General features: G+C 39.7%; 2 protein-coding genes and 1 pseudogene across 2 annotated transcripts; all 3 read right to left on the bottom strand.

The window, feature by feature from the left end:
* Positions 1–5128: 5128 nt before the first annotated feature.
* On the bottom strand, positions 5129–8076 carry LOC122671396 (transcription factor MYB35-like). The gene is made up of 3 exons (XM_043868586.1): positions 7583–8076; positions 7351–7480; positions 5129–6379 (listed from the first exon to the last, which is right to left on the bottom strand). Exons 1-3 carry the CDS (start codon positions 7713–7715, stop codon positions 5467–5469), a joined length of 1176 nt encoding a protein of 391 aa, XP_043724521.1. The 5' UTR covers positions 7716–8076; the 3' UTR covers positions 5129–5466.
* Positions 8077–9138: 1062 nt separating this feature from the next.
* Positions 9139–11141, bottom strand: LOC122671395 (annotated as a pseudogene).
* Positions 11142–11881: 740 nt separating this feature from the next.
* LOC122671393 (leucine-rich repeat receptor-like serine/threonine-protein kinase RGI4) lies at positions 11882–13906 on the bottom strand. The gene has a single exon (XM_043868582.1). The coding sequence runs from the start codon at positions 13844–13846 to the stop codon at positions 11912–11914; it is 1935 nt and encodes a 644-aa protein (XP_043724517.1). The 5' UTR covers positions 13847–13906; the 3' UTR covers positions 11882–11911.
* Between the last annotated feature and the right edge of the window lie 244 nt (positions 13907–14150).

Genomic DNA, 14150 nt, shown 5'->3' with positions numbered 1-14150 from the left:
AGCACATAATTTAACTATTTGAATTAAATGAGCCAACTTAACTTATAACCTGTTGCACCATCAGCAGTTCTCCCTAAGCAGTTCTCCGTAATCAGCGCATAGAACGTACTCATCTTCTCCTCTGCCATGGCTGCCAACCATGCACTAAGAAGATCCGTTCCAAAGAAGAAAGAATTGCTTAGGTAGGGTATGAAGATTCTGGACTAACTCATTCTGGTCGACCGAGTCAGTTTCTCCATTCTATCCGGTCATCCGGGTTCGACAGCTGCTGCTTCTAAAGCTGCTCCTTGACTCGGGCTGAACGGCAAAGTTCCTTCAGGTGTGCTCTCTGGGATTCCACGATTTCTCCAATGCGATCAGGGATTGTATTAATTTCAGAGAAGGGCAAAGATCGATTCTCATCTCATAGAGCTTATTTCTCAGCTTAGTATTCCAAAAGTTTCTTACATTATTGTTAGTTCTTCACTTCTTCCTGGCAATTGGGATGCTATTAGAGACCACCTTGCTTGACATTCTTGTTTGCTTCCCTCAATGTCTACTACAAAATCAAGTAGACAATCAAGTTTTCTTCCTGAGGTGTGAAGCTATCATGCTTGAGATAAGGTCTTAGGTAATTAGTCCACATAAGCCTACAACTCTTCCCGCATCGCTTTAGTCCCCTATAGAATTCAGATCACACACAACTATGATCTACTTTTGTTTCGATCAAACTATATATCAAGAGTGAATTGAAAACAACCACCTAACCTGCTTCTGTAGCACTAATCTCTAGTTACCTGTACCATAATTCAATACATATGCAACCATCTTCTATGATGTAAATTTTGTCAAGAAACCTAAAGATATATAAAAGGTTTGATAGGGAAATAGAAGGGGTGATGGTGAGGATGATGATGCAATTTCACAACTCTTTACAAGTTTGGAGGCATGAAATGTATGAAATATCATATCAAAAGCATTTGAGCTAGGCTTCGAAGAGCATTGAGTCGGGTTCAAGATGGGTGAATTATTTGGTTAAGCTTTGATCTAACCAAGCTATTACTTTATAGGGATTTTCTGTTAATAACTATAGATAAGAAGTCTATGGAAACAAATAATTATAGCTAGCAAGGAATTAATTCTGTTGCAGCTATTGACAGTTGACACCCAGTTTGCATGAACAGTAGAGCATGTAGTCTACATTGGCCTAACTGTTGGTGCTGTCATTACTGTGATAAGAAGGCCATAAATTGTTATAATGTAGGATAATTGAGGATTATACATTGCTATTTTAGCAATTTATAAAGGGCAATTGCCAGACCATCATGGGAATTGCATTCTCTGATCTAAACTTAATCTAGTGATTCAATTCCTACGTCTAATAGTGTTGCCGCTCAAATCTGAATGGATGACTTGTCACTGGGAGAATTGCACACCTTAAAATAGAGAATGTGTATAAGAGGGACGGAGTTGGACTCTGTAGGGGACTCTTTGAGCTTAAGTTAGAATCCAGACAACATGATAAAAGTTTACCTTGAGCTTCACCTTCTTATTTATAGGAGAAATGGTGCATGGATTTGACTTCTTAGCATGGTGGTGGAGGGTCTAGGCTTGTCTGCCTGATGCCGAAACACTCAGACCTTTCTGCAAGAAGGGGGTGTGCCCAGACTTTTCTACGAGAGGGTCGTGCACCCTAACACCTTTGGCATAATGCAGAGATGACTTGGTGAGTCTATATAGTAATAATTTGAGTTACTCATTCTAGGCTTGCCACATGTCAACTTGTCATAAGTGATCAAGATTTCCACGTATAGTAGTGGGGTTTCATTTTTGTGGAGCTGCAGAAGTCACTTGGGGTCTATATGGCATCGTAAAAAAAATACTTTTGGTGTTTTTTTGGAATACATTTGGAACAGAACATGTATGTCACATTTGATCTGTTTTTGTGTTTTTTTATTCTTAATGAACCAGGTAAAAAAAACACAATTGGAATAGCTTTGAGAAACAAATTAAAGATGATTTTTTTTTAACAGAAACACAAAAAAAAAAGAAGAAGACTAAAACATAATATAACTAATAATGACTTGACTATCGCCACCACCACCACCTCAATACCGCACCACCATCGCCAATGCAACTTCAACCTCCACCGCCACCGCCTCTGCCTCCGCCTCCGCCTCCACCACCACCTCCCCCTCCACCTCTACCTCTACCTCCAGAAGATATACTTATGTTAATATGCATTTCATACATGTTTCTTTTTGTTTTAGTGGTAGAAATATTTTTTCCAGTTTTACCACACTAACACTTTTTTGTACAAAAGTATTCCAAATTAGCATAAACGTACACACACCCTTGCTTTAATGATATTTTGTTTTACTAGCTGGATTACTAATCATTAACAAATTAAATATTTCAGAAAGTATTAAATGCAAAAAAAAAAAGAAGGGAAAAGCTGTTTGTAACCTCTCATTTATGCCCATCAGACATGTATTGATCTTGCCACATTAGGGATTAAATTGTCATTTCTCTTTTGGTAGATGGTAGGAAAAAAATGTTAAAAGTTTCTATTGTCATATACATGGCATGGAATGGAAGTAACTTGCTGGACTCGTCGGTAATAGCCGGAATATGCAGGTTCGTCATTCGTACTAGTTTCTTAACTTCCTCTCCCTCTCCGGCGTTGGCTCCCTCTTCCCATCCCATCCATGTACAACTCCACGCAGCACCCCCTCTGTCTCCCACCCTTTCCTTGACTTCACCAACCCCTGCCTCCATGGTCCCACCCCCTCCTCTGTTTGCTGCCCGCCCCAACCCCATCTGCAACTACCCCCTTCCCTGACAACCGTGGCGTTGAAGAGAGATCGCGTGATGGTGTCTATTGTAGAAGGAACCGTTGAGAACACCCAAGGAATGATATCGGTGAGAATTTTTCCTGTTACTCTCCATTTCAAACTTAGACAGCTTCCACAACCGATGAATTCGTGGATTTTTCCTATAAGTTTGCAGAAACTTGCTGAGAAGATATGTCATAAAAAGAAGATGGAGAAATCAATAGACTGAAATCCCCCTTTCCCATTTATGTATCTGCTTATCTCTTCATGCTTAAAATTTTTGCACCTCCAGAGAAGCAGAAAAAAATAAAATAAAATAAATTCCAATAGGTTTCGCATTTAGAAAGATTCAGATTCCTGAGTATGCAAGCACTCAATTTCACCTAGCCTACATAATTAACAGCGAGCAACCTCAAGATTTTAGTATTTTAAATGTTTCTTCTGCTCATGCTTTCAATATAATTAGCAGTGGTAGTTGTGGTTCATCGGTAGTAACAGCGCAACCACTACGGTAGATCAATGGTCTCTCCCATTCTCGGCCCTCTCCGCCGATTTCTTCGAGACCCTCAAACTGGGCATCATCATTTTCTTTCTGTCTTGAGGGCCAATGTTGTTGTTGATTCGGATTTTAGACGTCCATTGGTGGTTCCATTGCATTAGCAACTCAATTGTACGTTTGTTCACTTTAGCAAAATTGGCTACTACTCAGTCTCCTCAATGGCGTACATAAATTTTTTTTTTTTTAAAAAAAATGAGATTGAAGACCTTCAAAGGTAGAAACTTGATCACAAGCTCTGAAAAAGTGGAATAGAGAATGAAAAGAAATGGCAGTCGGTGATCGATACAAATGATAATTTGGGTAATGTTTCTTCTAATTCTTCTTACCCTTTTTTTTTTTTTTTGGTAGAATCCATTCTTCTAACCTGAATCCATGGTGGCCAAGGGGAAGGATCGCTCCGGCAAGTTTATTCGATCAAACAATATTGAGTTAGGGGCTAGGTATACGGAGTTCCTATTCTACCCTTTAACTAAATGGATTTAACATATTTAAACAACCTGATACTTAAAAAGTGTGAAATTACTTTATTTACCCATCTATTGAAATTGGAATCAACTACATTTAAGGGCATATAATGTCCGGTTACAAAGTCTGTTTGTAACCTGCTTGGTTACAAACAGACTCACCCAAAAAAAAAAAACTAATTCATGGCTAGTTGGATTCACAATTAAGGTTCAAGAACCCAGAATCAAACATTGGATTGTACTGGTCAAATGGATCTGAATTGGCCGGAATCTGTCGGAACCCTTGAAATTGGAATCGAGAATAAAAAAACTAAGATTTTCCCATGTGATTTTTTTTTACAGTTTTTGATTGAATAGACTTGGGGAACTTGCTACAAAAGTTAAAATTCTGAGTGTTTTGTACTATTAAAAATGACAGAAAAATAAAGATCATACATGAATCATAGGCGATTCAAAAGAGGATTGCAAGAAATGGGATAGATCTCAACCTATTTTGATTGATTCGACGGAAACCTCAAACCATAATCACAGTTAATTTTTTCTATTTGTTAAGCTTGGATTACGATTAAATGCCATATAAAGAGGTAGTGATGTGAAGTATGAAAACCTAAGAAATTGTGTTGAACATCTCGTGAGGATACCCAAATCCGAATTTCACTTCCTTTTCCTGCAAACTTGCAAATTCCACTACTGAGAAGCTAGAAAGTGTTACAAATTACTAGTAGTTCGCTGCAAGCGTGAAAGTTGAAACTACTGCTAATTAAAGTCACAGATGATCAGAAGGTCGCTTCCCACGTTGCGTTCTTCAGGGACGACCACTCATGTGGTTCTTCCCATCTAAAGGCTAATCCTGGTTTTTCTTTCTTTGCTTGTCCTACATTCCAGGGAGTCTCTGGTCTAGTAATTTTGACTCAGTTGGAGAATTTCTCAAGAGATCGATGCAAATTTGGACCACTTTGCTTGATTCTGCGTTGAGTTTTGCTCCCTATTCCGGGTTTAATCTCTCACTACAGTATTTCCAAAAAGGTTACCTGCACCTACGGTGCTTTCTCTGTGCAAAAACGCCATATAGATGGGGCTATTCAAGTGTTTGTTGAATTGATTGCTCAGGAAAGAAGCTACAATTTTTTTCTTCCTTCCGATGACAAGGTGGGCCATGGAAATTTTCCAGAAACGAAGAACCTTCAACATTGTCCTGAATGGTCTTTGCAAAGATGAAAAGATGGCCGAGGCGCATGGAAGGTAACACTATCCAAATAGTTGAATGTTTTGGCAGATTTTACCAGGTTACTTATCATCCGTAAATCATTTTTTATGGTTATTTTCTACCTCCCCTGCGTTTCATGGGTTTCTTGTTAGTAATAATAAAAAGGACAATCTTGGATTCCTTGTGCCTTCAGGACCTCCAACCCTTTCCATTCCCATTGAGTTTCTGTGCATTAGAACACATAACTAAGTAAAAATAATAATAATACTAATAACAATAAATTGGAGTTCTTCTTACCACTAACTGAAACTGTAGAAACATTCTATTTTATCTAAAAGATCATATATATCACTATTAGTATGAAAACCCTCATTGATGAACTCTACTAAGGTTTGGTTCAGCAACTTGTTGATCTATTCATACTTAGTAAAATGGTTCCCCCAAAATATCAGGGAATTCCCACGACATCTGGCTGTCTTGTTCCAATATAGCCTTCACGAACGAATTATTAGATGACAAAGAGTCGCCAAAGACATCGATGGGTTCCCCTCCGACCGTTCCTGGATAACTCTGGCCTATGTCATTGAATGCACCATAATCCATGTCTCCAACGACACTGAAATTATTGTTAGTTTCACCACCGGTTAATTGGCTTTGCTGCATCTTATCATGTACTTGTGTTAGGCTTGAAGAACCAGTTGATGGCAACCCATGAATGTATTGTTGTCGCTGTTGTTGATCAGGAGGAAGAGACACATCTTCTAGAAGGAATTCATTCCAACTGAATGGAGGGGATGGTATAGTCTGAGGTGGAGGTGATTGTGTGCAAGGAAAGGGTGGTGGTGGTGAACTCACTTGTATGGCAGTAGAAGAGGAAGATGATGAAGATGATCCTTCACTAAAGAAATTGGGTTGGATGATTTCTTGATTGCTGCAGTTTGTGGCTTCTTTAACTAGTTTTATGGCCTGAAGCTGACCCAGAAGGTCCCACGAGTAGTAGTTATTATTGCTAATGCTGTCTGACCGTCCATCTTCAATTGGTTCCATCATTGGAGTCCTTATCACTTCCATTGAATGGCTTGTGATATTAGAGATGCCACTAGCTGAAGATGCTTCTGGTTTGGATGTGAATGCATTCCTTAAGTCTCTATTAAGGGAACCAACTGCTTTCGGGAGACCACCAATGTTCCCATAGTCAGTCAGGATCTCAGAGAAGGGTTTGTGGGTCATGGGATCAATTCCCATGTCATAGAGCTTCTTCCTTAGCTTAGTGTTCCAGAAGTTTTTAACATCATTGTCAGTTCTTCCTGGCAACTGGGCTGCTATTAGAGACCACCTGCACCAAAGTAGCCATCCAATTTTTGTGTGTGAGAGAGAGAATCATTATCCTTCCTTCAGTAACAAACAGGCTATGTGGTACGGTTGTTACTCTACATGTCATGTGAAGTTAAGTTTGTTATGATCATCTCAGACATGGCTGACATGTTTTTGCTGCTTCGCAAATGCCATGCTTAAGGAGGAAATATATCTTAGTGCCACTGCCCACCAACATAATGGTTGCTGATGCTATAGGTCAAGACCATTCATGTGGCCCAACTACTTATCCATCAAAACATTTTTATTTGGTGCAGCTCTTGGGGGTGGTTCTTTAACTATAGCTGTGAGTCTGTTCTAATAAAATCACATAACTACCTAAGACAAAGAGGTGATCTGGATGAAAGGAGATATAGTAAACAGTCAAAAAAATAAATCGCTACTTGTTAGAACATTAGGGGGATCTGGGGGGAATGAATCACCCCATTAAATGATCTTGCATTAGATGTTTTATCTTTTGTGTTCTGGCTAATTCAAGTGGTGTCTTGTGAGGTAGTTAGCAATTAGTGTAGCTTGGATATAATTTTGAATGGTGCTTCTAAATGGCTGCACTCCCTTTCACCATGCTCCTGACCAGAAGCTATTGTCTTTTGGGGAGATTAGCTGAATAACAAAGAAACCATGCTTCTAAGGGTTTACCAAGAAAAAAAAATTTTGAAACCTTGGAAAAGAGAGAGAGGAAACACGTCAGAAACCAGAAAATTCTACCCTTCACCCACAAACTAACAGGAGTTGCTTGACATTCTCCTTTGCTTCCCTCAGATGACAACTACAAAATCTCAACCAAATTCTACACTTAAAAGGAAATTACAACATTAGCAATAGAGCAGGAAAGGACAAAGGAAGATAAAATGCAGTACCATGGTAGAAAGGGGGAAAAGAAACAAGAAAATAAATAATTCCAGAAAATAATGAGTGGTAGAAGTAATCCACCTGCTTCCAATGGCTTTATGAAGTTTGACAATCAACTTTTCTTCTTGGGGTGTGAAGCTATCATGCTTGAGATCAGGTCTTAGGTAATTAGTCCACCTAAGCCTGCAACTCTTCCCGCATCGTTTAAGTCCTGTAGAACTCAGCTCACACAACCATGAATCCACTTTAGTTAGATAAAACAAAATTACACATTTTTTTATGCAATTCGTCTAAAGAGTGAAGACCTCCTAACCTGCTTTCTTTGGCACTGATGTCCAGTTACCCGTACCATACATTGATACATATGCAAGTATCTTTGCATCCTCCTCTGCGGTCCAAAGACCCCTTTTCACATTTGACTTATCACAGCATGGCGGTCTCCCCATCTTTTCTGATGATCTAAACTTTGTCTAGAAACCTAAATATAAGGTTTGATAGGGAAACAGATGTGGTGATGATGCAATTTCAGAACTCTTTACAAGTACTGATGAGGATAGGAGGAAGATGGGTTTAAAAGTTTACAAGTTTTGAGGCATGAAAAGCATGGGGGATCACTGCAATTTAACTATAACTGCACAAATAGTGTCATCCTCTCAAGAACGGTTTGAGACGAAATATCAAATAGTAATGCTTCTCCTTCCAACCCTCACACTTCATATGCTTTGCTCGCAAGAGCATTGAGTCAGGTTCAAGATGGGTGAATTATTTGGTTAAACATTGATCTAACCAAGTTTATTTCTTTATAGGGGGCTGTTAATTTTATTATTGGTGTGTATATGTTGTGTGTTATTAAAGGGAGGTCTTCCTAATTAGTGAGTAATCAGAACACTGAAAGCACCCATTAATTTTAACTATTGAGTATGCTATGAAAACAAATAAGGTAGTAAATTCTGTTGCAGCTATTAACACCCAGTTTGCATGAACAGTAGAGCATGTAGTTTACATTGGCCAAACTGTTGGTGCTGTCATTATAGTGATAAGAAGGCCAAAAAATGTTACAATGGAGGATAATTGACGGTTAGTATAAGCTCCAGTATCAACTTAGTTCAGACTTCAAGAAGTATTATAATGGCATTTATACCAGTATTATTATTTCTGAAAGAAAATGTTGAATATTGCTATCATCTCAATGTGTAAAGGATGAGTCCTCCATCATTTCTGGTTCTTTTTCATTAAAACCAAGCTATCCATTTAGAATCTTGATGTATTACAAATCAGACGATAGGTAGAAGGTGACATCTACTTTGCAAGCCACAACCCGCAGGGATCCGAATTCTATCTCCACTGATTTGTTAGCTGATGCAACTATGAGCTTGGCCAAGTAGGATAATTAGGCTTCATCATTCAGGTTGCTTTGGTTGGTCACAGACTAAGGTGAGATGGCTGAGAGGATTGTCCTAATTTCGGTTGAACCCCTTGACCTGCCTGTGTACACTGGATCATGCCTCTTAAAACTGTTGCCCTGATTCTGAAGGCAGAGTGGTCAAAGGTTGTTCTAGATATAAGGTGATCTCCTTGGTGGTAGTACATACCAGTGGATAATTTCAAGAACTGGGTTACCTGAGTCCTTTGCAAGCTCCAACTTTCCCAGATCTCAAGTCGTGAATAAGGACTTGCTGGGGTTCACACGACAGAAAGCTGTGTCCTATAAATGAATCATTTGTTATTTATACAAGTCCATCACTAGAAACTTTTTCTTTTTTGGGTGCCACAATATTACCCTCCACCTCATAAACCCCCCCTCCTTAAGGTGAAGGCAGGATCCAATGCCAAGACATGGTGACAAATATGTAAACCCTCATCCAGAAACACACTACAAAGGCTCAGTTTTACAATTTACTTAACTACAAAATTCAGTAAAATGGTTCACCAAAAATGTAAGGAAACTCCCATGAGATCTGACTGTCTTGGTCGATTATCGCCTCCATAAAGGAATTATTGGATGACAAAGATCCCTTGAAAATATTTCTGGGTTCACCTCCAACTGTTCCTGGATAACTTTCACCTATATTGTTGAATGAGTCATAACCCACTTGTTCTACACTAAATTTTTTGCTACCTTCATCCATTAAGTTGCTTTCTCGTATCTCATATTGTACTTGTATTTCACTTGATGAGCCGGTTGACAATATTCCTTGAAAGTCTTCTTGTTCATGCCTCTGTTGTGGTGCAGGAGGAAGAAAGGGGTCTTTTATTAGGAATTCATTCCAACTGCAGGGAAGGTCTGGTGCAGTCTGAAGCAGAGATGGTTCTTCGCAAGCAAAGGGTAGTGGCCAATTCACCTGCATGGCAGTAGCGCTGGAAGATGATGATGAAGAAGAACCTTCACTGAAGAAATGTGGATGGATGGTTTCTTCGTTAGTGTAGCTTGTGGCTTCTTTAACTAGTCTCATGGTCTGAAGCTGATCTTGAAGGTCCCATGAGCAGTTATTGTTACTTCTTTCGCTGATTAGGAGGCCATCTTGAACTGATTCCATCTTTGGAGTCCTTATAGCCACCGTTGAATGGGTCATAAGACTCGAAACACTTCCTTCCAGGACTGAAGATACTTCTGATTTCGACATGAATGTGTTTCTTAAGTCTCTATTGAAGGAGCCAATTTGGGTTATAGCTTTTGGGAGATGAGCAATATTTTCATATTCAGCGAGGATCTGATTGAAGGGCTTGTGGGTCACAGGATCGATTCCCATTTCCAAGAGTTTCTTCTTCAGCTTAGTATTCCAGTAGTTCTTGAGATCATTGTCAGTTCTTCCTGGCAAATGGGCTGCTATCTGAGACCACCTGCACCAAATAAGTCATGGAAATTCTGTTAGACACAGAGGGGGAGTTACATCCTAGCATTAGTAACAGAAAGAGGTTATTCAGTCCTGTATTCCTCTATATATCATAGAAAGTTGAGTTTGTTATGATCAGCTAGGTTATGGGTGACACAACTTTCTCCTGCTTCCCAGAGGAAATATATGTTGGTGCTAGGCAACATGACGGTTGGGGGTGCCAAGTACCAACCATTAACGCAATCCAGCATACTTCAAAATAGTTCACTGGGAAGTTTCTGTTATGAACTTGGGAAAAAATATAGTAGCACAGGTGACTTAGAAGGCAACAGCAAGATATATCTTTTCTTTGTACAAGAAAAAATTAAGTAAATTATTCCAAGAGCCCATATTAAGATTTAAGCAATCCACCTGCTCCCTATGGCTGCATGAAGGTTAATAATCAACATCTCTTCTTCAGGAGTAAATCTATCATGCTTGAGATCTGGCCTCAGGTAACCGAAGCCTACAACTCTTTCCACATCTTTTAAGTCCTGTAGAAATCAAATGACACATACATTAATCCGCATTTAAAAGATATCTGGTATTACATTGAACAACTTTGGCTGAAAACTTCTAACCTGCTTTCTTTGGTGCTAATGTCCAGTTACTTGTACCATGTTCCGACACATATGCAAGTATCTTTGCGTCTTCCTCTGCAGTCCAAAGACCCTTCTTCACATTCAATTTATCACAACAGGGTGTTCTCCCCATCTCACTCCAATGATATAAATTTCATCAATAAACCAAGGAAAAAGAATGAAGGAGAAGGAAGGAGATAGAAATGATGCTGATGCAACTTCAGACCTGTTTAAAGTACTGCTGCAGATGAGAAGAGGATGACGGGTTTAATCGTTACAAGTTTGGAGGTGAGAAATGCAAGAGGCTCACTCCAATTTAACAACTAATTGCATGATTATGTCATCTTCTCAAGGAAACGGTTTGAGATGGAATATCAAATAGTGATGCTTCATATGCATGGCTCAATGAGCCTTGACTAAATTTTTAAAATTTTTTGGGTGAATTATTCAGGTTGTTTACATTAATCAGTATCCCTTGTGAATGAGGAGGTTCTCACACAAACTAGGGAATAATCACAAGGGAGAAAAAAGTCTTATCAACTTCAAAACAGAGTGGTGAATTCTGTTGCAGTTATTTAACACCCTATTTGTATGAAGATGCTGTTGAGACTTGGGACACCACCTTACCATCCTTCAGCATTTATTTCTTGGTGAGGCATCAGTGTGGAGGAAGTGTTCATTTCTTGGGATCGATTCATCAGATCGGAATTTATGAGTTTATCTGATTAGTTTGGTTGATCTTGTGTTTGGAGATATTTCAGATTGGAGCCCCCCTTCTCTCTCTCTCCTCTTACATGTGGATCATGGGTATAATGTGCTTTCATAGAACAGAGAGATCGTCTTACATGTAGATCATGGTTATAGTGTGCTTTCATAAAACAGAAAGAGAGAGAGAGAGAGAGGCACCAGAAGGATTGGCCCTACGACCACCCTATCCTCCATGTGATCAGTTAAACCTGGTCTGAAACCAGTTTACTTATACTGATTCAATCTGGACCCTGATGTCCTATTGGTTCTAACACCAGAATCCTAACAATCCAGAAGGACAAAAATTTCTAGCTTTTTCACTGATAAGCATTGCAGAGGTACAACACTGAAAGAGTCAACGATAGACTCTATTTGAAGTTGGGGGGGGGGGGGACCTTGAAAATATTAAGCAGAAGAGATAGAATTGTTATTCATCATGAATCAGAACTTACATGGAGAAAGAGGCTTTCCACACAACCCTCTGTTCCCAGAGAAAGAACTCTTCGGAAAATCACTCAATGGTCTGCCTTCTGGTATTCTTCCCACCAGAAGGTTATCTGACAAATCCAATTCTCTAAGCGCCGTCAGCTTCAGAAACCCATTCGGTATCTGACCTGTGAACCTGTTCCTCTGCAGCTTCAGTTTTTCTAACGAGCTTACATTGGCCAGAGACTCTGGTAATTCAAAACCCAACTTATTATTGCTCAAATCCAAGCTCCTCATTGAGACCAATCTCCCTATAGAACCCGGCAATCGGCCTGTTAAATAATTATGCGACAAATTAAGAAACTTTATCTGACACTGCTGCCCTGTTCCAATTTGCTCAGTTTCACCAGAGAAACTGTTATCAGATAGATCAATGTAGGTCAGTGATCCTTCAGAGAACCTGCTTCCAATCTCGAAGATACCATCAATTGGTCCCGATAACTTGTTTGAGTGTACATCGACTACAGCCAAGTCCCGCAAGCTAGTGACTGTGTTGGGAATCTTTGAAACTAGTGAATTCCTTGAGAGGTTCAATGAGTAGAGCCTAGTGAGACTCCCCAGCCACTCTGGTATAATTCCAGTCAGATGGTTGAACGAGAAGTCCAGTTCCAGTAATGGGCTCAGAGTTGTTCTTAAGAATTCTGGAAAATCACCCTGAATGCCGGCACCAGCCAGAAAGATCCGGCAAAGCGATGGCATTCCCCCAAACCACTTGGGAATAGAAGAGAGATTTAATCTATTGAAGGACAGATCAAGCGTTTGAAGGTTATGCAGGGAAGACATCTCACTGGGCAATGGTCCTTCAATCAAATTATTAGAAATACTTAGAAGCATTAGCTGAGAAAGTCGACCAATTGAGCTCGGGATCTGACCAGATAGCCTGTTTCCATACAGATAGATCTCTGTTGCTTCCAATAGATTCCCCAAAGTTGAAGGAATGGATCCTTCAAGCCTGTTGTTAGCTAGTGACACCCTTTGCAAGGAAACAAGATTCCCAATGTTGAATGGTATGCTTCCAGTGAGATGATTGTCATGGAGCCTCAGAAAGCCTAGTAATGGCATTTCACCAGAACTTGATGGGAATTGAATCTCCCCCTCGAGCAAGTTCGTATCCAAGTACAAAACTGAGATGGCAGTTAAGTTAGTTATGGACAGCGGCAATTTCCCACTAAGAAGATTATCTGAAAGATCAAGCTCTTCCAAGACTTGTAATGCACCTATCTTCTCTGGTAAATGCCCTGTTAAGGAATTACCCTGAAAATCCAGACTCACTAAATTTGTCAAGTTTGTAAGAGACTCTGGAATGGGACCTGAAAGCTTATTTGAATATAATAGAAATCTCTGGAGATTCTGGAGCAAACCAATGCTTGCAGGAATTGATCCAGATAAGAGATTCTCATGCAAGTGGATCTCTTCAAGTCTAGACAGGTTACCTATGCTTTCTGGGACTGGCCCAGTTAGATTGTTGGTGTAGAGATAGAGTTTTCTGAGCCTTGGAAGATGAAAACCGATGGATGATGGGATGGTTCCAGTAAGACTGATGAGTCCACCGAGGTCGAGGACTTCAAGAGAGTTGAGAAGTGTTATTGAAGGAGATAACCAACCTTCCATCTGGGTTTGAGCAATGAAATCATTGGTGGATATGAAACCAGGGAGTCGGATTTCTGCCACCCTTCCAGTCCTGTTGTTGCAATACACCCCATTCCATTTGCAGCAGTTTCGGCCAATCCATGTCTCTAGTCGACCGGAAGTGTCAACATGAATTGCAGCCTTGAAACTAGTCAGGCCCATTAGATCTTGTGAGTTGCACTCCTTACCTACTATCCTCTTGCAATCTCCTGTGGGAATGAAGATTAAGATGACAAGAATCCATGAGAGCTTGGTGCCCATCTTTGTCTGCAAAGTGGAAAGAAGTTCTTCCTCAGGTGATTACTCTCTCTCTCTCTCTCTCTTTCTATAGATGTTAAAGAAACAGATTTAAGGAATAAAATGGGTTGGCAATAAACCAGACAAAATGATAAAGAAAGAAAAGGAGATGGTCAAAGATCATGGTGTGCTTTCTCTTTTCCTTTTCTCCTTTCCCTTTACAGTATGTAGTGCTGGAAAGAACAATTTTGTCCTAATGATGATACTTGATAGTGTTTCTCCTGGTGGTGAAGTACCAAGAGATGTTTTTATAGACTTGTCCTAAGAT

This window comes from Telopea speciosissima, chromosome 8, assembly GCF_018873765.1.
Source record: "Telopea speciosissima isolate NSW1024214 ecotype Mountain lineage chromosome 8, Tspe_v1, whole genome shotgun sequence".
NCBI classification, from domain to species: Eukaryota; Viridiplantae; Streptophyta; class Magnoliopsida; order Proteales; family Proteaceae; genus Telopea; species Telopea speciosissima.
The sequence above is the reverse complement of the archived record's forward strand: the minus strand, read 5'-3'. Positions and strand labels throughout refer to the sequence as shown.

Excerpts from the sequence above, each read along its gene's own strand:
- LOC122671396 (XM_043868586.1), bottom strand. The coding sequence starts at position 7,715 with ATGGGGAGACCGCCATGCTGTGATAAGTCAAATGTGAAAAGGGGTCTT. Across the intron at positions 7,481-7,582 it reads ATCAGTGCCAAAGAAAGCAG|GACTTAAACGATGCGGGAAG; the intron begins GTTAGGAGGTCT and ends TGAGTTCTACAG. Across the intron at positions 6,380-7,350 it reads CATAAAGCCATTGGAAGCAG|GTGGTCTCTAATAGCAGCCC; the intron begins GTGGATTACTTC and ends ACTTTGGTGCAG.
- LOC122671393 (XM_043868582.1), bottom strand. The coding sequence starts at position 13,846 with ATGGGCACCAAGCTCTCATGGATTCTTGTCATCTTAATCTTCATTCCC.